Genomic DNA, 26,576 nt, shown 5'->3' with positions numbered 1-26,576 from the left:
CCGGCCTCTGTGTCGCAGCAGTGTTGGGCCCGCCAGCCCGTGGCCAGCTGCTGAGAGGGGACCTGGCCGCCCACCCGGCCACCCGGCCTCTGTGTCGCAGCAGTGTTGGGCCCGCCAGCCCGTGGCCAGCTGCTGAGAGGGGACCTGGCCGCCCACCCGGCCACCCGGCCTCTGTGTCGCAGCAGTGTTGGGCCCGCCAGCCCGTGGCCAGCTGCTGTGAGAGGACTTGACTGCCTACCCGGCCACCCGGCCACTCGGCCTCTGTCGCAGCATTTTCTTGGGCCCACAGCAGTGGGCAGCGCCTGGCAGATGTTACAGCGGCCGAGGCCAGGGTTCTCCCAGCACCTCGTGTCTCTGGAGTCTGCACTGAGCTTCCAGGTTCCTCAGCACGACCAGAGCCAGGACCCCCACCCTCAGGCACGACTGGCCCAGGACTGGGGTCAGAACCATGAGCCGCACGGTCGCCACGGCCCCAGCCCTGCACTGGGCAAGGACAGTGGTGCTGAGGGCCCTGTCACGGGGTGCGTAGTGGGGTGGGGCTTTCCTCTCAGTGTACTGTGGGGTGCGGCTTACGGGGAGCACGAAGAGCCCGGCTGTCTCTTGTCGGGGCAGGTGGCGGGGAGCAGGCCTAGCCACTTCTGCTGCCAAGAGTTGGCCCACCCCTCCCGTCTCTCCCCCAACCCAGCATTCAGCAGCCAGGGACGGGCCAGGCCCTCCTGCCCCCAGTGGGCCCTGCCTGGGGAGGGGGCCGCAGCCTCCCTCCTCCCAGCCCCTCTCGGCTCAGGTAGCAGCTGTTGGGAAGCCTCCCGGGACAGCACTTGGGGTGATCGTGAGATGGGGAACACAGCTAGTGGGGGGACAGGCCTGCCAGCAATCTCTGAGGACCCTGAGTTTCTAAGTTTTAGATTCATTTTATGTCTTCCCAAGGGAGCGGACGCAGCACCTACTGGCTCAGTCCTCAGATGCTGGGAACAGCCAGGGTTGGGCCGGGCCAGAGCCAAGCGCCTGCAACTGGCTCCAGGTCGCCCACGTGGGTGGCAGGGACCCAAGCACTTGAGCCACCACTGGCGGCCTCCCAGGGCGCACGCTGGCACGGCGCTGCAGTCAGGACCAAGGCCAGGTTTGGAGTGCTGGCATAGTGCCCCTGTGTGATGTGGGCACCCCAAGCGACGCCGTACTTGCTGCCCCCACTGCCCACCTTGGCCCTGGGATTCTCGGGCCCTCAGGTGCAGAAACCAGGGTCTCTACTGCTGGCCACCCCCACTGGGCAGGGTGGGACAGGGCTCAGATGGACCCGGTGGCATGGTCTGGGAGAGACCGGGGTGGGATGATGGAGCCGGGGAGGGACTGTGGGCTGGGCAGATCAAGGCGACCAGGATTCCCAGCAAAGGGTCTGAAGTCCCTCCACCAAGTCCCACCACACCTCTGCACACAGCCTGTGGCTTTAAGCCGCTCGCTGGGGCTGTCCCCTGCAAACTGCTCGTTCCACATTCTCGGGGTGGTGGGGTGGGTGGGGTGCTGGCACGCCCTCTGGGAGGGAGGCACAGGGAAGGGGCCAGGGCCACAGCGCCCGTTGTCCTCATGGCTCTGCTGCTCCTGGGGCTGCTGGGTCTCTGCGGCCTGCTGGGCCTCTGGGGCTGGCTGCAAGCCTGGGTCAGGGGCCCGGCTCCTGCTCCGTGCTGGCCCCCGGGGCCGCGCCCGCTGCCGCTCATCGGCAACCTGCACTTGCTGCGTGTGACCCAGCAGGACCGCTCACTGATGGAGGTAGGACGGCTAGGACTGCGCACCACCCGGCCCAGCCCCTACCAGCCCCGCAGCTCAGCCTGGCCCCATCACCGTCTGGGCTCCCCAGGTGTGGAACTGGGGTCTGGCCTCGGACGAGGCAGGCTGCATGTCCAGGGTCCAGGGGTGAGTGGCAGGCCGAGAAGGCTGCCTGGAGGAGAAAGCAGAGAGGTTCTGGCCTGGATTTCGGCACAGAGGTGCCTGGGGCCGGCTGGTGCCTGAGGGTCCTGGGGCACCTGCAGTGAAGGGGAGGAGGGGAGCTCAACCCACCTATGAGGGCAACACAACCCAGGCTGCTCCCAGACAGGGAACAGGGCTCAGCCCCGTTCCAAAGGTGTCCCTGAAGACACCAGCCCAGCCCAGCCTGAAGACTGCAGGCGTGGGGAGCGGCTGGAGGCCTGGCGGTCAGCGAGCAGGTGGACGCCTAGCTGCAGGCAACCGTGCTCACGTCCCAGGCAGGGGCGTGGGGAGGGGACGGGGCAGCCCTGAGGCAGCCTTGCTGCTTGGCAAGGTCCGCAGCCAGGGAGGCCTGTCCAGCCCAGGCCCCGGGCACTGGCCTTGTCTGCCTGAGTGTCCGAGCCCTTCCTGCCTGGGGAATCCCAGCCCAGCCCTGCTGGCTTCATGGCTCCCGTGGTAACCTGGCTGTCCGCCCAGCTCTCACAGCGCTACGGACCCGTGTTCACTGTCCACCTGGGGCTCCAGAAGACAGTGGTGCTGACCGGTTATGAAGCGGTGAGGGAGGCGCTGCTCAGCACCGGGCAGCAGCTGGCCGGCCGGCCCCCCATTCCCATCTTCCACCTCATCCAGCGAGGAGGGGGTAGGTGTGTGAGAGGAAGAGCATGCTGCAAGAGTAGAGGGTCGGGGGGGGGGGTGTGTGGTGTCCATGGGGACTGGGGGCTTGGAGGGGAGGCGCGGGGTCCACGCGGGCCAGGGCAGGGAGGGGAGGCGCGGCGTCCACGCGGGCCAGGGCAGGGAGGGGAGGCGCGGCGTCCACGCGGGCCAGGGCAGGGAGGGGAGGCGCGGCGTCCACGCGGGCCAGGGCAGGGAGGGGAGGCGCGGCGTCCACGCGGGCCAGGGCAGGGAGGGGAGGCGCGGCGTCCACGCGGGCCAGGGCAGGGAGGGGAGGCGCGGCGTCCACGCGGGCCAGGGCAGGGAGGGGAGGCGCGGCGTCCACGCGGGCCAGGGCAGGGAGGGGAGGCGCGGCGTCCACGCGGGCCAAGGCAGGGAGGGGAGGCGCGGCGTCCATGGGGACTGGGCAGGGAGGGGAGGCGCGGCGTCCACGCGGGCCAGGGCAGGGAGGGGAGGCGCGGCGTCCATGGGGACTGGGCAGGGAGGGGAGGCGCGGCGTCCACGCGGGCCAGGGCAGGGAGGGGAGGCGCGGCGTCCATGGGGACTGGGCAGGGAGGGGAGGTGCGGCGTCCATGGGGACTGGGCAGGGAGGGGAGGCGCGGCGTCCATGGGGACTGGGCTGTCCCTCACCCGATGGCATCCCCTAGGCATCTTCTTTGCATCTGGACCACGCTGGAAGGCTGCCCGCCAGTTCACGGTGCGCACCCTGCACGGCCTGGGCGTGGGCCGGGGACCGGTGGCCGGCAAGGTGCTGCAGGAGCTGAGGTGCCTGCAGCATGAGCTGGACAGCTACGGAGGTGAGCGCGGGGGGTCTGGCTGCCCCTGCCCGCGGCCCCTGGCCAGCCTGACTCTGTCGCTCCCTCAGGCCAGCCCTTCCCCCTGGCCCTGCTTGGCTGGGCCCCTTCCAACGTCACCTTCGCGCTGCTCTTCGGTCAGCGGTTCCACTACCAGGACCCTGTGTTCCTGGCCTTGCTGGGCCTCATTGATGAGGTCATGGTCCTGCTGGGTTCCCCCAGCGTACAGGTGAGGCTTCCTGGGCGTGCGGGCAGGGGTCCTCAGCTCCCAGGCCCTCAAGTGCATGTGTGCATGGGCACTCTGCCCTGCCTGTGTGAGGTGTCTGTGAGGTGCGTGACCTTCCTCATGGACAAGAGGGCCTTGGGGCGCTGTGCACACCTCCTCCCTGCCCAGGCTTGCTCCGGGTGCCAGCCCCACAGACTCCCGCTGCCTGGGCAGGTGAGCAGCCTGCAGCTGTTGCAGTGTCTTCCTGGCTCTGGTGGGGGCTGGGGATTGAGCTCAGACCGCCTGCAGTCCCCTGGACCCCGGGAGGCGCCCAGCACACCTGCTGGCCTCACCCCACCTCGCCCCTGCCCAGCTGTTCAACCTCTACCCCTGGCTGGGCGCGCTGCTACAGCTGCACCGGCCGCTCCTGAGCAAGATCGAGCAGGTCCGTGACATCCTGAGGACCCTGCTGGAGGCTCGGCGGGCCTCTGGGCCTGGGCCAGGCCCTGCCCACAGTTACGCGGACGCGCTGATGCAGCAGGCACAGGTGTGCGAGATGGCGGGGGTGAGGAGGAGCCCCCAGCTTGGAGCCCTTCCACGGGGGAACCCAGGACACAGGTACGCCCACTCCAGCCAAGCCATCCTGCCCATCTCTGCAGAGGGATGACTCCCAGGGTCTGTTTGCTGAGGACAACGCTGTGGCATGCACACTGGACATGATCATGGCTGGCACGGAGACCACCTCAGCCACGCTGCAGTGGGCCATCCTGCTGATGGCCCAGCACCAGGGCGTGCAGGGTGAGGCTCGGTGCACCAGGTGGCCATCCCCTCCCCTCCCACTGAGAGTTCCTCTCAGCATACTGACCACTGCCCTGTAGGCCGGGTGCAAGAGGAGCTGGACCGCGTGTTGGGGCCAGGGCAGCAGCTCCGCCCAGAGCACCAGGCGGCACTGCCCTACACCAATGCGGTACTCCATGAGGTACAGCGCTACATCACGCTTCTGCCACACGTGCCCCGCTGCACGGCCGCCGACACCCGGCTGGGTGGCTACCTGCTGCCCAAGGTGGGGCCCCTGGCCTGCCCTCCCCCCGGGCTGCCCTGGCATAGCAGGAAGTGGCCTAGTCCCTGCAGGAGCAGGTCCTCTGTCCATGCCCCTGCCCATGCCCCACTGCCCACACCTCCTGCCCACTGCCCACGCCCACCTGTCCCCAGGATACACCTGCCCATGCCCCCGTCTCCATGACACGCCTGCCCATGCCCACCTGCCCATGCCCTTCTGTCCATGTCCCCTGCCCATGCCCCTCTGACAATGCCCCCTGCCCACACCCTTTTGTCCCTAGGGCACACCTGTGATCCCCCTGCTCACCTCGGTGCTACTGGACAGGACCCAGTGGAAGAGCCCGGGCCAGTTCAACCCTGACCACTTCCTGGATAAGCACGGACGCTTTGTGCAACCCGCTGCCTTCCTGCCCTTCTCCGCAGGTACCAGGCCCGGAGGTCGGGCATCATCCGGGTGCCTCCAGCCTCCAGGGCCAGCCTAGCACACCCTCTGCCCACAGGCCGCCGTGTGTGCGTTGGGGAGCGCCTGGCCAGGACCGAGCTGTTTCTGCTGTTTGCTGGCCTCCTGCAGAGGTACCGCCTGCTGCCCCCTCCTGGCACCAGCCCTGCCGCCCTGGACACAGAGCCTGCCCGGGCCTTCACAATGCGTCCGCGGGCCCAGGCCCTGTGTGCAGTGCCCAGGCCCTAGGGACAGTCCTTACCTGTCCCCATGGTCAGGCGTGTCCACCTACCCGAGGGCAGCTATACCCCCTGCCCCTGGATTCCTGCACCCAGGATGCACACACCCCAATCCCCATTGTTCCCAAGCTGCTGGGCTTGCCTCCCCCGCCCTCTGGCTGCCCCCAGATGCCCACCAGCCCTTGCGGCCCCCACACCCATGCCCTTCCCTAGGACTGCAGCTGCAACCCAATTCTACCCCAGGCCAGCGACTGCCAGGGGCTCCCTGGGGGTGTGGCCAGGCCTGCACACCCTTGTACTTCTCCCCATTCCGAGGCTCCTGGGAGGCTGTGAACGTGGGGCAGACCCCAGCTCTCCCGGGCCTCAGTGTACCCACCAGGAAGACAGCCTTGGCAGGAGGTGCCCAGCTAGGACACCTTAGGCTGAGGGGTGGAGAGAGCTCTGCTCCAGTGCTGAGCCCTCAGAGCTGGGGCCTGGAGGGGACCTGTCTCAGGGGAAGCCACAGAGGTGGGGAGCTGCTGCACGAGGCCTAGAACAGCGGCCCACAGTCCCAGGCGGCCCCGAGGACAGCAAGGCTGTCCCCTCTGCCCCACGACACAGAGCCCACCAGGGCTGAGCCCCCGCCTCCACTGCCCTGGACCTTGAGGGCTTCGGCGACCTCCTGCTTGGCACATAGCCATCTTGTGCGATGCCCTCCTACTGGGCCAGCCACTGCAGAACTGGGGGCTGGGTAGGGGGCAGGGCCGCCTCCCTCAGGCCCCTTCACCCGTCTTCCACATCGCTCCTCTCCCCATGGACTCTCCACGGCCACTCTGAGGGTCCAGCCGTGGACGGCAGGGACTGGATCGCAGGCGTAAAGCACCGCAGCCCTGGATCGGGTCCAGCATAGGACTCCACCGAGGACACTGCTTCTGGAGGAGACACGACCCCTGCTCCCCCCAGACCCTGTGCGGCTACATCCTGGCTTCCGGAATCCGGAACACAAAACCCCAGTCCCACCATCTGCTTGACTGTCTTGGCTGGTCAGTCCCCAGAGGGGGCTCTGCGCCTGGACTGGCATGGAGGCCCCCGACCTGCTCAGGGTCACTTTGCCACCCACACATCGGGTGGGGTCCTCCCAAGGACCTGTCGGTCCACCTCTGCCGACTTTCTGACAGGGCACAGCCCAGAACCCGTGGGGGTGTGTGGGGCTGCCTGGGGAACAGGAATTTACAAACTGATTGTTGAGTAATTGCTGTGAGCCAAGTGCCAGGTCCCACTCCTGCTTCCAGCCGCTCAGAGGGTTCAGTGTTCAGTGCCCTGTCTACCTGAGTGCCCTGGACTCATGACACAGACTGTCGCCAGCTGCTTCCTGCCCCGGCCCTGGCCCCACTGCATAGGCCCAAGGGCTCTGTCAGCTCTGGGCCAGCACCTGTGTGCGGCAGTAAGGCTGTGGGGCGGGCATCCGTGTCCTGTGGCCTGGTGTCTGTGTGGGGCAGTGAGGCTGTGGGGCGGGTATCTGTGTCCTGTGGCCTGGCGCCTGTGTGGGGCTGTGGGGCGGGCATCCGTGTCCTGTGGTAAACACGCCACATAACATTCGTCCCAAGTGTTCTCCGGCTGGGACTGTTACTGCAGCTGCTGCAAGCAGCTGGTGGGGCTGAGGCCAGGGGTGGGGTCAGGGTCAGGGTCAGGGTCAGAACATGCTCCTGCAGCCCTGTGTGAGACAGCACAGCTGTGGGCAGTGAGACGCACCTCCCCAAGTCGCAGGCACGGCAGCCAAGGCTGGTTTATTAGAAACACGAGTAGGGGTACCAGGGGGTCACCACACCCTGGAGCAGAGTCCATGTGCAGCCCTCAGGGAGGCATGGCCCGCTCGGCCCCGGCCGTGCCCTGCTGGCAGCTGTAGCACCTGTGCTGCCCGTCACACAGGCCAGGGCGCAGGTGTCCGCCGTCCGCCTGCTAGGACAGCAGCTGCAGCACCTGTGCTGCCCGTCACACGGGCCAGGGCGCAGGTGTCTGCCATCCGCCTGCTAGGACAGCAGCTGCAGCACCTGCCGCAGGCGCTGCACCTTGCCCGGGGAGTCGTGAGTCTCATCCGCTGCGTCCAGCTCTTGCATCAGGGCTTCGGCCTTGAGCACGGTCAGCTCACGGGCTCTGCCCCGCAGCCCCTCCAGGTAGGCCAGCAGTGTGGGGAAGTGCTGGTCAGGGACCTGTGCAGGAAGTCCAACGCGCTCTGGTCAGGAGTGGGCACCTCGCGGCGCCCAGCAGAGCCCCTGCCTGCTGTCCCACAGAGGTGCCCGGCTCAGGCATGCCCATGCTGGCGTTCAGCGGAGCTGCGGGGCCAAACTCGGTGGGGAGGAGCACCTGGGTAGCTACAGGCTGAGGGTGAGGGTGTGGGGCGAGTTGTGGGGTACAGCAACTTTCCCGGAAGCCCCGTGCCAGTTGCCCTCAGATGGCACAGCAGGACCTGTGGTGCCCTGGGAAAAGGCACACACAGGCCCACAGAGGAAATGCCATGTATGCAGTCTGGGCAGGGACAGCGGCAGGTCTAGTCGCCTCACAGCTGTGGGCTGAGCTCCCAAACCTGTCTGAGCCTGGGGAGCCAGCACAGATTCTGCCCTGAACATGCACTCCCAGTGCAGGACCCTGGCTGCACCTCCTCACAGAGCAGGGCCCCCTACCTCCTCACAGAGCAGGGACCCCCACCTCCTCACAGAGCAGGGACCTCCCCCGGCACCCCCCAACACAGACCTTGTCCTGGTCAAACATGTGCTGCAGGAGCCACGTCTGCCGCGTCTTCTGGAACCGCCAGCCCGCCTGCTTCTGGGCCCACCTGGGGACACAGGGCCTGACTGCACAGGGCCGAGGGAGCCGGGCTCCCCTGAATGCCAGTGACTGGGCTGTGCCCGGGGACCGCACGGGATGCCAAGGGTCCGCACCCCAGAATCACACAGGGTCCCCCATGCAGGCTGTGGGCGTCCCGACCCGATGCCCACCAGAACCTCCGTCCCTAGAGTGCCGTGTGGACTGCACCCACACCGCAGGCTGCCCCCATGGGAGTGATCCACAGTGACCCACACGGGCGCTGCCCTGTCTCCGTGCGGCTTTCCAAGCATGCCTGCCCGATGCTGCTGCTGCCCGTGCGGGGGAAGGAGGGCGAGGGGAGCGGCTCTCACCCACACAGGTAGTCCAGGGCCAGCTCTGCGCCCGAGCGCTGCGCCGGGGCCGCCTGCCCTGCCTCCCGCAGCCGCTTCCTCTCCTCCTTCTTGCGTTCCTTCTTGAGCTTCCGCTCCAGGACCCTCTTCTCCTCTGGGGTCAGGGTGGGGTCGGCATCCTGAGGGAGGAGCACCTGCCAGTCAGGCCCCCAGGCGCAGATGGCAGGCCAGGTCCTCAGCCGTGGAGGGCTGCAGGCAGGAGCACCGGGCTGTAGCAAGGTGCCGGCCTGGGCCAGGTCGCGCTGGAGCCTCTGGGAGGCCACCCCCTCCGTGTGCAGTGACCCCCTGCGTCCCTGACAGGTGGGACCCAGAGAGGCAGCCTGGGGAGGCAAGCCCTTCAGCACCCTCACAGCCCCCCTGTGCTGGGTGGGGGGAGGCTGGTCCCCACCATGAGCTCGTCCCTTCCTCCTGCCAGCCAGCCCAAGGCCCTCATCAGAGAGGCCAGACCCCCGCCCCAGCACTCAAGACAGGAGTGTCAGACCCCCGTCCCACCGCTGTACTGGCCAGGCCACCCTCAGGGCTGTGCCTGAGTCTTGCGACCCGCGGAAGCTGCAGTTCCAAGGGGTCATGGGGTGGGAGGGCACAAGGAGGTGTGCTTCTCTCGTAGTGTGCACGGCAGGGACAAGTGGTCAGGCCGACCTGGGGCTGGGGAGAGGATTCATTCCTCACGTGAAAGACAGGATGGCTGGGGACGGATGAGAAGAGTGACCTGCTGGTTCATAGCAGCCAGAGCGCTTGGGCCAGGGGCTCGGGCCGTCACCCACTGCAGGCAGTGGCACCAGGCAGCCAGAGCGCTTGGTCAGGGCGAAGCCGGGCGCCCGGGGCTCGGGCCGTCACCCAGTGCAGGCAGTGGCACCAGGCTGTACTCTGACATGAGGCTGATGACCACAACATCTCTACCTGGCTCAGCCCAATGAAGGCCCCGAACTGCTAACCGCTTTTCATTTTAAAAAAGGTTGTCTTTATTGATTTAAAAGCAAATTACAGAGAGAAGGAACGACAGAGACCTGCCACTCACTACCTCACTGCCCAGATGTCCAACACGGCCAGGGTGTGCAGGCTGAAGCCAGGAGCTGCCCAGCATCTGGACCACCTGCTGGTCTCCAGGCAGCAGTGGGCAGTCGGGACTGCCCACATGGGACCCGGCACCTCTGCCATCGCAGGCCAGTTTCACTCACGGTCCCGCCCTGATCACCGCACAAATGGGGTGACGTCCCCCACTTAGCCATGGCATTCAACGGGAGAGCCACTGTTGACATCACTGTGGCGGACGCCGGCTCTGTCATCGAGGCGCTCACAGGCAGGCTGACGTGAGCTCCTGGAGGACAGGGAGGGCGGCCGTCGCGGCTGCTGTGGTATCCGTGCTGCTGGCCACTGGCTGCTGCACCTGCCCACGGCTGCGGACACGCCTGCCCACGGCCGCGGATACGCCTGCAGGCTGTCTCCTCACCCCAGGCCCATCACACCGTGGACATAGAGCACGGCACAAGTTGAACATGTGAAGAGCCGGCATGTGTGCGGGACCCAGCGACCACAGCCAAGTGAGGTGTCTCAACAGGGGAGGGGGCCCTTCCCCTACAGCTCACTCCCTGAGTCACGGGAGCCTAGGGGGTAGGAAAAAGCCCCCATCCCTCCCAGTCGTTCCACACCCATGCTCTTCAGGCTCAACGTACTAGGGCCCAGGAGACCACAAAAGGAACTATGGGACCATCTACCAGGCCCACACAAGGGACACTGGTCTGACAGGACCACCCGGGGACACTGGTCTGACAGGACCACACGGGGACACTGTGATATGACGGGACCACACGGGGACACTGTGATCTGACGGGACCACCCGGGGGACACTGTGATCTGAGGGGACCACCCGGGGACACTGTGATCTGACGGGACCACCCGGGGGGCACTGTGATCTGAGGGGACCACACGGGGACACTGTGATCTGACGGGACCACACAGGGACACTGTGATCTGACGGGACCACACGGGGACACTGTGATCTGGGGGGACCACATGGGGGACACTGTGATCTGAGGGGACCACACGGGGACACTGTGATCTGACGGGACCACACGGGACACTGTGATCTGAGGGGACCACACGGGGACACTGTGATCTGAGGGGACCACACGGGGACACTGTGATCTGAGGGGACCACACGGGGACACTGTGATCGGACAGGACCACACGGAGACACTGTGATCTGAGGGGACCACACGGGGACACTGTGATCTGAGGGGACCACACGGGGACACTGTGATCTGACGGGACCACACGGGGACACTGTGATCTGAGGGGACCACACGGGGACACTGTGATCTGACGGGACCACATGGGGACACTGTGATATGACGGGACCACACGGGGACACTGTGATATGACGGGACCACACGGGGACACTGTGATCTGAGGGGACCACACGGGGGACACTGTGATCTGACAGGACCACACGGGGACACTGTGATCTGACAGGACCACACGGGGACACTGTGATCTGAGGGGACCACACGGAGACACTGTGATCTGACAGGACCACACGGGGACACTGTGATCTGACAGGACCACACGGGGACACTGTGATCTGACAGGACCACACGGGGGACACTGTGATCTGACAGGACCACACAGGGACACTGTGATCTGACAGGACCACACGGGGACACTGTGATCTGAGGGCATCCTACAGGGGACACTGTGATCTGAGGGGACCACACAGGGACATGTGATCTGAGGGGACCCCACGGGGACATGTGATCTGGGGGGACCACACGGGGACACTGTGATCTGAGGGGACCACACGGGGACACTGTGATCTGACGGGACCACACGGGGACATCACTTCTGGCCCACTCCTGATCCCTGCCCAGTGAAGGTCACTGGCTAGGGCTCTGGGTCCCCCCACGCGGATTTGTGTCAGACTTCATGGCCTTCTTGGTGCTGGGGACAACAGACCCCCAAACCAGAAGTTTAGACCCCCGAGATGGACTCCAGGCCTCGCCCTGTCACAGCAGCCCCGCCTTGCCACATGGCAGTGACCAGTACCAGCAAGGGCCCCGGACACCAGCACCAGGTTGCCCAGGGGCCACGGCCAGGCTTGCCCTCTGGCTTTCTTTCAGCCTGTCTGGGGGTGAGGGCCAGGCCCGACCGCCTCTAGGCCGGATGCAGCGGGGACACACCGCGCTCTGACCTCAGCCTTCCACGTGGACTGCCTCACAGCTGCTGCCAGGCAGCAGGGGCAGTGGGCACGCCGACGAGAACACCCAACGGGAGGGACCAAGGGCCGGCCACCATCCCGTCCAGCCCCAAGGCCGTGAGACAAGGCTGCGGGTGCAGGGAGGTGAGGACAGACTGCGCGGCTCCCCCGCGTGAACCACAGCCGTGGGCAGGTCCGGCCCTGTCACTGTCGCTCGTGCGCATGGTGGCACAGGTGGGTGAGGATTGGCAGGATCTGCAGACCCCAGGGCCACCAGGACAGTGGGCACAGGTGTGTGGCTCCCTGTCCACCACTGGGCACCTGCCACTGGCCGCTCCAGTCTTGGCAGGCTTCTGCCCCATGCCACACGTGGCTCACTGGCAGGACACAGACCCCAATCCCTGCAGACAGCTCTCCGTGTCCCCCACGCCTGGCCCTGGCCCGCCTGCAGCATGCAGACGTGTAATGGGGTAGCTGACACGGCCACCACCTAGCCATCTAACAGGCTTCCCTCCACAGCCGGCACGGCCCTGCCCTGGGAGGAGACCCGGCTCGGGCCAGGCCATGCAGGTCAGCCGCGGGTCGGCCCAGCGTCAGTCTGAGCTGACACGGGGCTCCCGGAGGGCAAGGAGAGTGCGTGAACCGGTCACCGTGAGCAGCGGCGGGGCTTTGCTGGCCCCTCCTGTCCCCGCACCCGGTCAGGTGCGCGCTGCGCGAAACAGCGGATCCCCTCCTGCCCCCCAAAAGGCAACGGCGGACCCCCACCCGGCGGCTCCCGCCCACTGTCCCTCGCGGGCTTCCACAGGCGGACTTGGGGCATCTCAGCCAGGGCGCACTGCCCACCAACGAGTTCCTCCGGCGGTGGGCCTCCCAGGGCCAAGCGCCACCAGGAAGGGCACTCGGTGGCTGTCAGAGGACTCGGGGCTTGGCCGGAGAGGGCCGCCGCTCCCCTCCCGGGGCACTGACCTCCGCGTCCAGGCCGTGGGGCGCGCGGGCGCTGCCGGAGACCGGCCCAGCAACGCGAGCGCCGCCGCACCTGCCGCCCGCTCCGCTGCCCTCCGCAGCGCCCGCGCACTGCGCATGTGCGCTCGGCGGCTCGGGATCCAGATCCAGCCGGCTGGGCGGTGACGCAAGCGCCGGGCGGGGTCCCCGCGGCTCGAGAGCGCGCAGGCGCCCCAGGATTCAGGGGTGCGGGGAGGAGGGGGACGCGGACCTGGGTCTGGGGCGGGAGCGCAGGGCTGGGGACTTGGGCCCGGGGCGGGAGCGCAGGGCTGGGGGACCTGGGCCCGGGGCGGGAGCGCAGGGCTGGGGACTTGGGCCTGGGGCGGGAGCGCAGGGCTGGGGACTTGGGTCTGGGGTGGGAGCGCAGGGCTGGGCTGGGGGTCTTGGGCCCGGGGTGGGAGCGCAGGGCTGGGGAACCTGGGCCCGGGGCGGGAGCGCAGGGCTGGGGACTTGGGCCCGGGGCGGGAGCGCAGGGCTGGGGACCTGGGCCCGGGGCGGGAGCGCAGGGCTGGGGGACTTGGGCCCGGGGCGGGAGCGCAGGGCTGGGGAACCTGGGCCCGGGGCGGGAGCGCAGGGCTGGGGAACCTGGGCCCGGGGCGGGAGCGCAGGGCTGGGGAACCTGGGCCCGGGGCGGGAGCGCAGAGCTGGGGGACTTGGGCCCGGGGCGGGAGCGCAGGGCTGGGGACTTGGGTCTGGGGTGGGAGCGCAGGGCTGGGCTGGGGGTCTTGGGCCCGGGGTGGGAGCGCAGGGCTGGGGAACCTGGGCCCGGGGCGGGAGCGCAGAGCTGGGGGACTTGGGCCCGGGGTGGGAGCGCAGGGCTGGGGAACCTGGGCCCGGGGCGGGAGCGCAGAGCTGGGGGACTTGGGCCCGGGGTGGGAGCGCAGGGCTGGGGAACCTGGGCCCCGGGCGGGAGCGCAGAGCTGGGGGACTTGGGCCCGGGGTGGGAGCGCAGGGCTGGGGGACTTGGGCCTGGGGCGGGAGCGCAGGGTTAGGGAACGCAGGCTGGGGACGAGGGCCTGGGGCGGGAGCGCAGGGTTAGGGAACGCAGGCTGGGGACGCGGGCTTGGGGCGGGAGCGCAGGGTTAGGGAACGCAGGCTGGGGACGAGGGCCTGGGGCGGGAGCGCAGGGTTAGGGAACGCAGGCTGGGGACGAGGGCCTGGGGCGGGAGCGCAGGGTTAGGGAACGCAGGCTGGGGACGAGGGCCTGGGGCGGGAGCGCAGGGTTAGGGAACGCAGGCTGGGGACGAGGGCCTGGGGCGGGAGCGCAGGGTTAGGGAACGCAGGCTGGGGACGAGGGCCTGGGGCGGGAGCGCAGGGTTAGGGAACGCAGGCTGGGGATGCGGGCCCAGGGTGGGAGCAGGAGCGCTGGGCTGGGGACTTGAGCCTGGGACCGGAGCATAGGACTGAGAGCACAGGACAGAGACACAGGCCTGAGGCCGGGGCTCCCCACTGCATGGCGCATACAACCTGAACTCTTTCCCCCACACCCTTGGGGAGACCACCCTTCCAGGTGGACACTGCTCCGAGTCAGCGCTGTGCACAAGCTGGAGGCCGAGATGGCCCCAGTGCCCTTCTGGATCCCTCTGCCACTGACCAGGGCCTGTTGCACACAGCTGCAAAGGTCTTGGGAGCTGGCACTGGTATTGCCATCTCACAGACCCAGAACGTGGACGCTTGCAGGATTCCCAGTGTGGTCAGCTGTGGGCAGCGGACTTGTCCTTGTGTCTCCCAAGTCCTGGGGACTTGTCGGGCACATTACAGCGGTCAGCACACAGGAGCCTGATGCAGGCTGTCCTGGCCGTGCTGTCCGACACCTGAGAGCCCAGGGCACCAGAGAAGGATGTGGCTCCCTGTGGGCACAGCCGTGGAGGGAGGCCGTGTGTCCCCCCAGCCACGTGGGCACAGCCGTGGAGGGAGGCCGTGTGTCCTGCCCTAGTCGTGTGGGCACAGCCGTGGAGGGAGGCCAAGCATCCCCCCAGCCACGTGGGCACAGCGTGCTGGTGCAGGTGGAGTCGCTCAGAGCGATGAGGACAGCTGTCCAGTAGGGGCGCTGTGGGGACAGGCCAGGGGCAGGTGCACAGCTGGCTGTCTTTCCCCTATGTACCAACCACAAAGCCCAAGGCCTCAGGGTGGGGCTGAGGCAGGGCTGCTGGGAGGGCACAGTGGGAGGACTGGGGCCTGAGAAGCTGTGGCTCAGGCTGGCCTGTCTGCCACACCTAGGGTGTCTCCCCAGGGTCACAGCAAGGTGTTCCAGGCCGGCTGGTGCCTCACAGCTGGCAGCTGTCACAGAATAGAGGGCAGCTGGCAGCAGGGGGAGTAGCCCTGCGCTCCAGCTCCTGTGCGTAGCGCCTGCAACCTCCGGCCGTCGCCAGGCTAACAGCAGACCTTCCTGGGCCCGTCCCTGCCATGGACAGAGGAAGTTCAGTGCACACCAGAGGGGCGCCAGGCCTGCACAGCCACACCACACTCACCCTCATCAGCATGCCCCACGGGCGGTTCGCGTACACCCAGGAAGTTCTCATGGGAAGTACACTTGCCTTCCCAGCCCACCCTGACACCCCATGAGGACAGGTGGACGGCAGGGCCACTCCGGAACAACCCAGAGGGCCTGCCAGGATTTGAGAATGTGGCAAGGGGAATTGTCCGGGGATGGGTCTCTAGCCTCAGCAGAGCCGGGGCTGCACCACGGGAAGGCAGCACTGGACGGCCCGGGGCCCTGCTCAGATCACTAGCAGTGTTTTTAGTTAATCCGTCTGCAAATGGGGTCACGTGGTGGCCCTGGGCAGCACCAGGAGCCAAGGCTCTTGGAAGGGCTGCTGTGTCCGAGCCTGCTAGTCGGCAAACAGGGGTGGGCTGGGCGGCCCAGGAGGCGCGGGGCCGGCCCCTTCCGCTCCGCGGCAGCCTCGCGGATCTGCCGCCAAGGCCGCCTCGCAGCCAGGAAGGAGGTCCAGGTGCGCCCACTTCCCGGTGACTCAGCACCTCCAGGCCAGCCCGCACCGCGGCCGCTCCCAGGTGCGGGCCGTGCGCGAGGCGGGGCCGGCTCCGGTTACCGGCGGGGCGGGCGCACGTCACGTGTGTGCACAGGGCCCGGCCGGCGTGCGCGCCGCGAGCCCGGGCTGCCCGCTGCCCAGCGAGCCGGTGAGTGGGCCCGGGGGGCTGGGGGCGGCGGTCCCGCGGTGCGTGGCCCTGCGTGGCGAGGTCCCTTCCTGGGCACAGTGACCACCAGTTCACTGACTGTTGCCGGACAGCTGGATCCATGTGCGCTTTACGGGTCATGACAGCCATAGCTGTCCTGCTCTGCCCTTAGAACGCTCCTTGTAACTCCCTGTAAGCCTGGAACTGTGGCCGTCTGGGGACAGCGCGACTGGGTCCTTCCGGCAGGGAGCAGCCCAGCGGGGCTCCCCACCAGGCTAGCGGCCCATGCCCTGTGCACTTGTCACAGCCGCTGGCTCCTCCCCGCTAGCCTAGCGCTTCTCCCAGGCCCTGGAGCACCTGGCACAGCGGGCTCCCTCCTGGGAACCCTGACACTGCTCAGGGGGAGCTGCAGAGAGCAGCTGGAGACGCTGGCTCTGGGGGCCTTGGCAAGGCAAGCAGCGCCTCCAGGGCCCAGGAGCACCCCTGGACGACGGGGCCAGAATGTGGCCACACTGTTGCCCGCCCACAAAGGCCTCTAAGGGCCAGGGGCCGCCTGTGCCAGCTGACCACCCACTCCACAGTGGCCCTGTGCTTGGAGGCCAGCCCCCGAGGAGAGCTGAGTACAGCTGCCCCGTGGTGACCCAGCCCCTGACCAGGCAGGTGTGAGCCAGCGAGGGGACCAGAGTGGGGCAGAACAGTGATCACCTAGCTGGAGACACCAGGATGAGACGCCAACCAGGAGCAGGACTGGGCTCTGGGGCCTCCAGGGGCTGTGGCAGGGACACACGGGGTGGTCAGTGGGGTTCCCCAAACCCTGACACAGAGGAGGAACTACGGTGGGGACACACGGGGTGGTCAGTGGGGCACCATGCGCCCGGACACAGAGGAACTGTGGGGTGTGGAAGGTGGTGGCTTGTACTCTCACTGCCTGCAGCGCAGAGCAGTGCAAAGCACCGGGCTGCAGAACCCAGCACGCTGCACCCCGCCAAGGGCTGCCCTGCGCCACACCATGCCTTCCTGAGGCCCGAACGCTGCCACAATGTCCTGAGGCAAACACCAGCCCCCTTGAGCAGGAAAAGCCTCCCCCGCCGACCTACGCCCTGCCCGCCACAGGAAGCCAGAGGCCCCAGCTACTGTCAGGGAGGACGCCCACACACACCCAGCGGCCCCAGGCTCAGCTTCCCCCCCCCCGCCCCGGCCACCCTGAGCTGTCCCTTCACACCCCCGTGCCCCTGTGTGTGCACTGGATTCGCGCTCCAGAGCAGCCCTGGACTTGGGTGAAGCACAGCTGGGGCTCAGGGGGGCTGGGGAAGCCCTGCCATGCTGGGCCCTTTTAAATAAGGCACAGGAAGGGAGATGACCTTGAACCCCCGCTGGCCAGCAGGCAGTGCTGTCCTGTGGCCTTCCTGGGGCATGGGCCTCCAGCCGCCTTCCCAGCGCCACCGTGCCAGGTCCTGGCAGCGTACCCCCCACCCCCAGCTGTGAAAGCAGAGCCACGAGTTCACACTCTGCTCTAGCCTGGGGACCCACTGCCTGGTGGGTGCCTCCACTGACCACCCCCATGTGCCCCGCCATAGTTCTTCCTCTGTGTCCGGGTGCGGGGTGCCCCCACTGACCACCCCCTGTGTCCCCACTGCAGTTCCTCCTCTGTGTCGGGGTGGGGAAGGTGGTGACCTGGAAGAGCCAGGTACCCACCTGCTCAGCATGAACCATCTCACAGGGATGTCCCAGGCTTGGGGAGATGGAGGCCTGGGGACAGTGTGGCTCCTGTGTGCAATGCTAGCCTCTCATCCTGGAGCACCAGTTCGAGTCCCAGTGGCTCTGCTTACCAGCCAGTTCCCTGTTAACACAATGGCCGAGGCTGTCCCAGGGACCTGTATGCTTAACCCAGCCAGCCCAGAGGTCCCGTGTGCACCGTGCGCCCAGCCAGCCCAGGGGTGCCTATGTGCACCATGCACCCAGCCCAGCCAGCCCAGGGGTCCCCGTGTGCACCATGCGCCCAGCCAGTCCAGCCAGTCCAGGGGTGCCTATGTGCACTGTGTGCCCAGCCAGCCCAGGGGTCCCCGTGTGCACCATGCGCCCAGCCAGTCCAGCCAGTCTAGGGGTACCTATGTGCACTGTGTGCCCAGCCAGCCCAGGGGTCCCCGTGTGCCCAGCCAGCCCAGGAGTCACCGTGTGCACCATGCGCCCAGCCCAGTGATAGGGTGATCCGTGCTATCTTGCTTCTCCTGCCCAGGCTCCCTTCTCTGCCCAGCTCTGGATCACTACATGACCAGGTGCAATCGAGGGGGGGGGGTCTGCATGGGCGGTCCAGGGGCTGCCAGTTACAGATGAGGATGGGGACGCTGTGAGCTGGAGCAGGTGCTGCTGGAAGCTGGCGGGCACTTGGGCCAGCATGGCAGCTTGGACGGGGTGTGGGGGAGGGGATGCAGTGTGGAGCCAGTGGCAAGAGCCCTGCTAAGCCAATGGTGCAGGCAGGAGGCTCTGGCCTCAGGCCTGTGGGACCACCTCAGTGGGATGCCGGCCACCTGCCCCCCGTGCCACGTCCTCTCCAGGTTGTGGGTAAAGGGAGAGATATCCTCTGGTGCTTTGCACTTTGCTCCAGCCCTCACTGTAGGGGGAAGGTGGGAAGAGCCATCAGTCCTAGATGGTTCACCAGCCAAAATGTTCAAGGAGGAACCATGGTGGCGAAGCCAGCTCCACTGCCTGCTCTCACCAGGCCAGCGCCTGCCCTGTGGGCACAGCCTGCCCCTCTGACGGCCCCTCACCAGCCAGCGCCTGCCCTGTGGGCACAGCCTGCCCCTCTGACAGCCCCTCACCAGGCCAGCGCCTGCCCTGTGGGCACAGCCAGCTCCTCTGCCCGCCCTCACCAGGCCAGCGCCTGCCCTGTGGGCACAGCCTGCCCCTCTGACGGCCCCTCACCAGCCAGCGCCTGCCCTGTGGGCACAGCCTGCCCCTCTGACGGCCCCTCACCAGCCAGCGCCTGCCCTGTGGGCACAGCCTGCCCCTCTGCCGGCCCTCACCAGCCAGCGCCAGCCCTGGGCACAGCCTGCCCCTCTGACGGCCCCTCACCAGCCAGCGCCTGCCCTGTGGGCACAGCCATCTCCTCTGCCAGCCCTCACCAGCCAGCGCCTGCCCTGTGGGCACAGCCTGCTCCTCTGACGGCCCCTCACCAGGCCAGCTCCCACTGCCCGCCTCTCACTAGGCCAGCACCTGCCCTGTGGCTCCCCTCCTCAGCCCCCTCAGGATGCCAGTCTTGACCCAGGCTGAGCAGGTGTGCAGCCAGCCACCCCTCGCTGACCAGGAGTGTGGCATTCTGTATTGAGCGACAAGCTGGGAGAGACTGGGGCTAGAAGTGGGAGGCAGGTGGCCAGACCTGCTGGGTGTAGCAGAGAAACCAGCCTGGGGGGCGCTGGGGGCAGGGACACGGGAAGGCGTGCCACCAAGCAGGGGCCCCTGTGGCCGGGCAGTGCTTGGCAACTGGGTGGACAAGCAAGGCTTACTGGGGTCCTGACCAGGCCTAGCTGAGGAGGCAGCGGGTGGTGGCCCTGCAGCCAAGGTGGGTAGCTTCCCCAGGGGGAGTGCATCCATGAGGGCCTGTCTGCCCCTTCTGGCACCAGGGCAGACACAAGCTCGAGGTGCAAGGCTGGCTGAGGCCTTCAGGGTGCCCACCTGCTGCCCTTCACCCTGGGCCACAGTCCTGGAGCCTGTCCTCTCTGTGGCAGGAGATGGTGGTAAGAGCGTCCCCTCAGATGCCTTGACCGTGAGAAGACAGGCCCCCCCAGGCCCTGCACTCGGGGGCTACAGGGGTTATTGCTCAGGGAGACACAAGACGCTCACCAGTACAGTCCAGGGAGTACGCATGTCCTTGGCACTCAGCACCGGCCTGCATGCCTCCAGCTGGGGCCATGTGAGTGTGGGCACGCACCAAGGGACTTCCAGGCCACCATGCCAGCTGGGGCCATGTGAGTGTGGGCACACACCAAGGGACTTCCAGGCCACCATGCCAGCTGGGGCCATGTGGGTGTGTGCACACATGGAGGGACTTGCAGCCCACTCTGTCACACCAGCTGGGGCCACGCGAGTGTGTGTACACGGAGGGACTTCAAACCTACTCTGCCACACCAACCGGAGCCACGCGAGTGTGTGTACACGGAGGGACTTCAAACCTACTCTGCCACACCAACTGGAGCCACGTGAGTGTGCACACGGAGGGACTTCAAACGCACTCTGCCACACCAGCCGGGGCCACGTGAGTGTGTGCACACAGAGGGACTTCAAACCCACTCTGCCATACCAGCCGGGGCCACGTGTGTGTGCACACACCAAGGGACTTGCAGCCCACTCTGCTATACCAACCAGGACCACGCAAGTGTGTGCACACATGAAGGGACTTGCAGCCCGCTCTGCCATGCCAGCTGTCTGCGGGGGAGATGTGTGCGCGGCTATGGGACTCAGGGTGCTGCAGGCTCAGCCGGAGCCTCCATGGGCGTCTCCTGGTGAGGCCCTGGAAGATGTGCACCTAAAGCTTGCCAGGCCGTGCCCTCAGCACCAGGAGCCTGGGTGTTCACTAGCAGGGTGAACTGCGTATGCAGTTGCCCACTGGCCTGGCATCTGAGGCAGGGTACAGGAATGGGGAGGGTCCATCCTGCCTGCCAAGGGAGGCTGGGCAGGTGAGCATTTGACCAAGGAGCCACAGGCTGCTACTGCTAAGGGGCCGTTCCTCCTCAGGATGCAGCTCCCTGCCTTTGCGTGGCCACACTGCTGGTTGCAGGGCTGGAGTGGGGGCAACTTGGGGGCCAGCGACACACAGACGGGTCTGGCACTCACCCAGGTGTAGCAGGTACCCTCTTGGACCCCTGTCTTAGGCAACTGAGGAGTGCTAGACAAGGGGGGCTAGACGAGGGCATGGGGAAACATGGGCAGGGCACCACCATGGCTGCAGGCTGGCAACGACAGGGCTGACAGGGCGCAGACGACGGCCCCCCGTCCTGTGACTACAAGAACCCATAGGCCTTCTGGGACCCCCAGCCCCTGGGACCACCTTGCATGCTGAGGGGACAGGTGTGCGTGTGAGGACCTGCGTCCAGGCAGCGGGGAGCGGAGGTGACCAGGAGGCACCCACAGGTGATGGCAGTACTGGGCTGGCAGCACCACTCCCTCCATCCTCCCCTTTCTACTGAACCACCCATGTCCCTGCCACCAGCTCCTGTGTTACGGGCTAGTCCCTTACTGCGGGTGGCAGGGACGCACTGGGAGACTGAGCCGAGCCAGGCACAGGGCTGGGGGGGCGGAGAAGGGCTTTGCACGGCCCGAGCTTCCTCGCTGGGGCAGGGGTGGGGAAGCAGCGCTGCCGTCAGCGTGTGGCTTCCTGGCTTTGTCCTGGACTGGGAAACTGGGTGATGTTTCCCCTGGGGTGTCTGCTCCAGATCCGCCCTTTGTGTTCTGGGAGCAGGGGGGCTGGCCGGTCACCCCGCAACTCCACCCCAAGGAAGAGCCAGAGAGTGGGGGCTTCAGAGGGGAGGGGTCCACTCGACTTCCAAGCCTCACCTGCCACCTTCTTGTCCGGTCACAGCACGGCCGGCTGTCCCACATCACCCTGCACTGGGGCCACCTCACTGGGACCAAGCAGAGCCACCAAATGGACTGCTGTGCTGCGGGTCACAGCTCCTGCCTCAGCATGCCAGCCCTCCTGGTCCCCAAGCAGATGGCCTCTGTGGGGCTCACGTCCCTTGGGCATGGAGGTTTGTGCCCATGTGTGCCCCCAATGTGCCCTGTGACACACATGCTCGCAGGTCCCTGCGGGATACAGACACATCTCCATGTCCCACAGAGGGGCAGCCATATGAGGAGGCAGGTGCTGGCCCTGGGCAGTGCCCAAGCTGTGGCTCCTCCTGGCAGAAGGTCAGGAGGACGCAGACAGGGTCTGACTGAGTCACCCGCAGCTCCCATCAGCAGGACAAGCGTGACAGGGGAAGCGGGGACTGGCCGTGGACAGGGCGTCTGTGCAGGGGGAGCAGGGACTGGCCGTGGACAGGGCATCTGTGCAGGGGGAGCGGGGACTGGCCGTGGACGGGGCGTCTGTGCAGGGGGAGCGGGGACTGGCCGTGGACGGGGCGTCTGTGCAGGGGGAGCGGGGACTGGCCGTGGACAGGGGGCTGATGGCTATTCCTTTCTTCCACAGAGCTGTGCTGCCTGCCGGGCACCATGTGGGGCTGTGGCCCCCTCAATGAGACGGGGCCCGGCCAGGAGCCGCTGTGCCATGACCTGCGCCTGGGCCTGGCAGTCCTGTCGCTGCTGTACCTGGCTGTGGGTGTACCCGTGGGCCTGGCCGCCAACGCCCTGCTAGTGCTGGTGAACCTGTGCCACAAGAGTGCCATGACCATGCCCGACGTGTACTTTGTCAACATGGCAGTGGCTGGGCTTTTGCTCACCGCCCTAGCCCCCGCGGACTTGCTGGGTCCGCCCAGTGCCAGGTGGGCGCTCTGGGGCCTGGGCAGCGAGGCGCAGGTCACCCTGCTGGTGCTGTTCCACGTGGCCTCGCTGGTGATCATGTACTCCACCGCCCTGCTCAGCCTGGACTCCTACATCGAGCGCGCCCTGCCGCGCACCTACATGGCCAGCGTGTATAACACCCGCCGAGTGTGTGGCTTCCTCTGGGGCGGGGCCCTGCTCACCAGTTTCTCCTCGCTGCTCTTCTCCATCTGCAGCTACCTGGCAGCCCGCGTGGCCGAGTGCGCCAAAATGCGCAACACGGAGGCAGCCGCGGCCATCCTGGTGCTCATCGGCTTCGTGGTGCCGGCGCTGGCCGCGCTCTACGCGCTGACTCTCCTCTCTCGGGTGCGGGCGCAGGCCACGCCCCTGGACCAGGACTCGGGCCGGCTGGACCCGTCGGGGCACAGGCTCCTGCTGGCCACGGTGTGCACACAGCTGGGGCTCTGGACACCTTACTACCTGACGCTGCTGGGACACGCGGTGCTGGTCTCGCGGGGGGCGCCTGTGGGGGGCCCGGACGGCGGGCTCCTGCGCCTCTCCCAGGACGCGTCCCGCTTCCTGGCTTTCTCCAGCGCCCTGGTGACGCCGTTGCTGTACCGTTGCCTCAGCAAGAGCTTCCCGGGCAAGCTCCAGCGGCTCATGGGGAGGCTGCGCTGCAGGCCCCGGCGCTGCCCCCCGGACCAGGCCGCCAGCAGGTGAGGGCCACGCCGGGTGCTCCGCAGTCCTCCCACACGCAGCTTCCAGCCCCGACCGTGCATCTGCCTCGGGACGACGGCAGGAGAGCCACACAGATGATGCCAAGCCGCCCGGCACTGCCACTGAGAGCACGGGCCGTGGGCAGCACGGTCTGTATGGGTCAGCCCCCACGTGTGCCCCCAACTACAGCACATAAAGAGGCATGGTCAAGAGCTCTAATTGATACCAAGGCTGTAAGGTGTCCAGGGCAGGGGTGGGCCCACAGCTCGGCCACCAGGAACAGAACCCTGCCCAGCCGCCGTCCTCTAGGTGCCCAATCCGAGCCCTGCGGCACCCCCTGCCCATCCTGCATGCTGGCCCTGGCCTCAGTCCCTCGCGGCCTGCCCCCACGCCCCTGAGCCCCTGGCGGCCTGCCCCCACGCCCCTGAGCCCCTGGTGGCCTGTCCCCCATGCCCCTGAGTCCCTGGCGGCCTGTCCCCCACGCCCCTGAGCCCCTGGCGGCCTGTCCCCCGTGCCCCTGAGCCCCTGCCCGCCCCCCCCCGTGCCCCTGAGCCCCTGCTCCCCCCCCCCCCGTGCCCCTGAGCCCCTGGCGGCCTGCCAATCATGCCCGAGTCCCTGCTCTCCCCCGTTCCTCTGAGCCCCTGGCGGCCTGCCCCCGACACCCCTGAACCCCTGCCCCGCCCCCCCCCCCCCGTGCCCCTGAGCCCCTCTCCCCCCCGCCACCACCCCCCCGGCCAGCTGCTCCGCCGGGCCCAGAGCTCAGTGTCTGCCTCTGCCAGCCTCATCAGGAAGGAGGCAGACACTCTTTCCCTGCGGTCTGGGGTGCCAGGTGCGTTCTCTGGCCATACCTGCTGCTCTGAGGGCGGTGGGCGTCTCCAGCCTGAAGCTGAGCCCTGCCCCCTTCCTGGTGCCCTCCTGTTCTGGCTGCAGTGGCTGCTGGCTGAATAGCTCCAAGTGTCAGTGGGAGGAGAGGCCGGCCTGGGATCGCCCCTCCTGCCAGAGCCCCTAGGCTCCCGGCCCAGACCTGGATCGTGGCCTTGGCAGTGTCCCCAGGACAAGGCGGTCTGTGGGGGAGGGACTGAGTGCCAGCTGCTAACCTGTGGGCAGTTGCTGGGCAGCCTGACACTCCCGCCTAAGCCGGGCCCCTGCTGTGGAGTCAAGACCTCCTGGCCTGCACATCTGATCCCTCCCCTGCTGGGCTGCCCAGGGGAGCAGGTCTCTGGGCAGCCCTCCTCTGCTCCCAGCCCTGCCTCCCCACCAACACCTGTATGAGTAGCTTAAAGGTGGTTGGGGCAGGTGCTGTGCCTAACGGGCTAAGCTGCCACCTCTTCCAGTGCACCTGGGAAAGCAGCGGAGGGTGAGTGTCGGGGCCTGCACCCCCGTGGGAGACCCGCATGAGGCTCCTGGCTTCAGCTCGGCCCAGCCCTGGCCGATGGGCCCAGCTGGGCAGTGACAGGAGAGCGAAGATCTGTCCCTCCCCACCCCCCATGCTGCCTTTCCAAAAAATAAAAATTAATCTTAAAAATGATTCATTCCCAAAGCGAGTTTGATCTTAGGTTACTTGATGAAGGCTATAGAATCTGCTGCTCTGCACTGTGGGCGCCAGCGGGTCGGGCCAGCGCGGCGACACTGCAGGGCAAGCTGCCACTTGAGACATCGTCCCACGTGGCACTGCCGGCTCGATCCCAGGCCAGCCTCTCTTCCCACTGACACTGGAGCTGTACAGCTTCTCAGTTCTGATCCAGCTCTCTGCTAATGGGCTGGGAGGCAGCGCGAGATGGCCCAAGGACCTGGGTCCTGCCGCCACGCGGGAGGGCCGGACGGAGCACTGTGGGGGAGGGGAGCACCCAGGGGACAGGGTGCCCCTCGCTTCCTGTATCTTCTCTGGTTCACTTCCCAAGTGGCTGGAACAGCTGGAACTGAACCAATCCAAAACCATGAGCCAGGAGCTTCTTCAGGTCTCCCACGTGGGTGCAGGGTCCCAAGGCTTTGGGTCGCCCTCGACTGTGTTCCCAGGCCACAGGCAGGGAGCTGGAAGGGAAGTGGAGCAGCCAGGATGCCCATATGGGATCCTCCAGCCACCAGGCTACTGCGCTGGGCCTTCTCACTGCCTTTCGCTGAGGTGCAAGTGCTGAGATCTGGTAGGGCCATCGGGATGTGCCCAGCTCTCAGGCCAAGCGGCCCCTCACTCCACCGGCTGCCCTTCCGGGCTCCTGGCACTCAGCCCTGGGCCTGTGTGTTGGTGTGCTGCAGCAGGTCCACAGCTAAATGACTGTGTCCCCACTGCTACCGGCCTCGACCCTTCCCCTCTCCTCACGTGCCCGAGGCCGGGACCACACACTCAGGAAAGCACCCTCTCTGCCAGTGCGGAGGGCAGCGCTCAGCCACACCACACAGCTTCAGGGAGCTGCCCGGACAGGCCACGGAGGCTCCAGGAACTCTGCACCCTGAGAGCAGTGCACCGTGTCCACGCACACACTTCCATATACACACCCCCACACACTCAGATACCCACACACTCACGCATCCATATACACACACCCACATACACACACACACACACATGCATCCATATACACACACACCCCCACACACACACACACATGCATCCATATACACACACCCACACACACACACACATGCATCCATATACACACCCCCACACACTCAGATACCCACACACTCACGCATCCATATACACACACCCACACACACACACATGCATCCATATACACACACCCACATGTACATACCCATATACAGACACACACTCCCATATACACAACTGCACATATACACACACCCACATACACACACACATGCATCCATATACACACACCCACATGTACATACCCATATACAGACACACACTCCCATATACACAACTGCACATATACACATCCACACACTCAGATACCACACACTCACACGCACCCATATACAACCTCAAATACACACCTATACACACACACCCACACACTCAGATACCCATATACACACCCACACACCCATACACACACCCACACACCCACACACCCATATACACACCCACACACCCATATATACACACCCATATACACACACTCAGATACCCATATATACACACACCCATATACACACATACACACCCACATACCCAGCCACACACACACCCACATACACACCCAGATACCCATAAACTCTCATAAACACCCATCTATACATACACCCATATACACACTCGCATACCCCCATATACACACCCACATACACACCCACACACCCATATACACACACACCCATATACACACCCACATACACACCCACACACCCATATACACACACACCCATATACACACCCACATACCCATATACACACCCACACACCCATATACACACACCCATATATACACACACCCATACACCCATATACACACCCACATACACACCCACACCCCCATATACACACCCACACCCCCATATGCACACCCATATACACACCCACACACCCATAC

At 66.5% G+C, this 26,576-nt stretch overlaps 3 protein-coding genes across 3 annotated transcripts; 2 read left to right on the top strand and 1 right to left on the bottom strand.

Moving 5' to 3' along the window:
- Positions 1–1,581: 1,581 nt before the first annotated feature.
- On the top strand, positions 1,582–5,377 carry LOC121162740 (cytochrome P450 2W1). The gene is made up of 9 exons (XM_040989944.1): positions 1,582–1,764; positions 2,437–2,599; positions 3,279–3,428; positions 3,497–3,654; positions 4,004–4,177; positions 4,290–4,428; positions 4,509–4,693; positions 4,971–5,112; positions 5,190–5,377. Exons 1-9 carry the CDS (start codon positions 1,582–1,584, stop codon positions 5,375–5,377), a joined length of 1,482 nt encoding a protein of 493 aa, XP_040845878.1.
- Positions 5,378–7,347: 1,970 nt separating this feature from the next.
- CUNH7orf50 (chromosome unknown C7orf50 homolog) lies at positions 7,348–16,014 on the bottom strand. Its single transcript, XM_040989969.1, has 5 exons — positions 15,718–16,014; positions 12,721–12,909; positions 8,523–8,680; positions 8,098–8,179; positions 7,348–7,556 (listed from the first exon to the last, which is right to left on the bottom strand). Exons 1-5 carry the CDS (start codon positions 16,012–16,014, stop codon positions 7,377–7,379), a joined length of 906 nt encoding a protein of 301 aa, XP_040845903.1. The 3' UTR covers positions 7,348–7,376.
- Positions 16,015–22,088: 6,074 nt separating this feature from the next.
- Positions 22,089–23,494, top strand: GPR146 (G protein-coupled receptor 146). The gene has a single exon (XM_040989943.1). The coding sequence runs from the start codon at positions 22,099–22,101 to the stop codon at positions 23,083–23,085; it is 987 nt and encodes a 328-aa protein (XP_040845877.1). The 5' UTR covers positions 22,089–22,098; the 3' UTR covers positions 23,086–23,494.
- The last annotated feature ends 3,082 nt before the right edge of the window (positions 23,495–26,576 follow it).

The sequence above is a fragment of the Ochotona curzoniae genome, unplaced genomic scaffold (assembly GCF_017591425.1).
Source record: "Ochotona curzoniae isolate NIBS_2020 unplaced genomic scaffold, NIBS_Ocur_1.0 contig_54, whole genome shotgun sequence".
NCBI classification, from domain to species: Eukaryota; Metazoa; Chordata; class Mammalia; order Lagomorpha; family Ochotonidae; genus Ochotona; species Ochotona curzoniae.
Note: the sequence above shows the minus strand (reverse complement) of the source record. Positions and strands in the feature narration are given on the sequence as shown.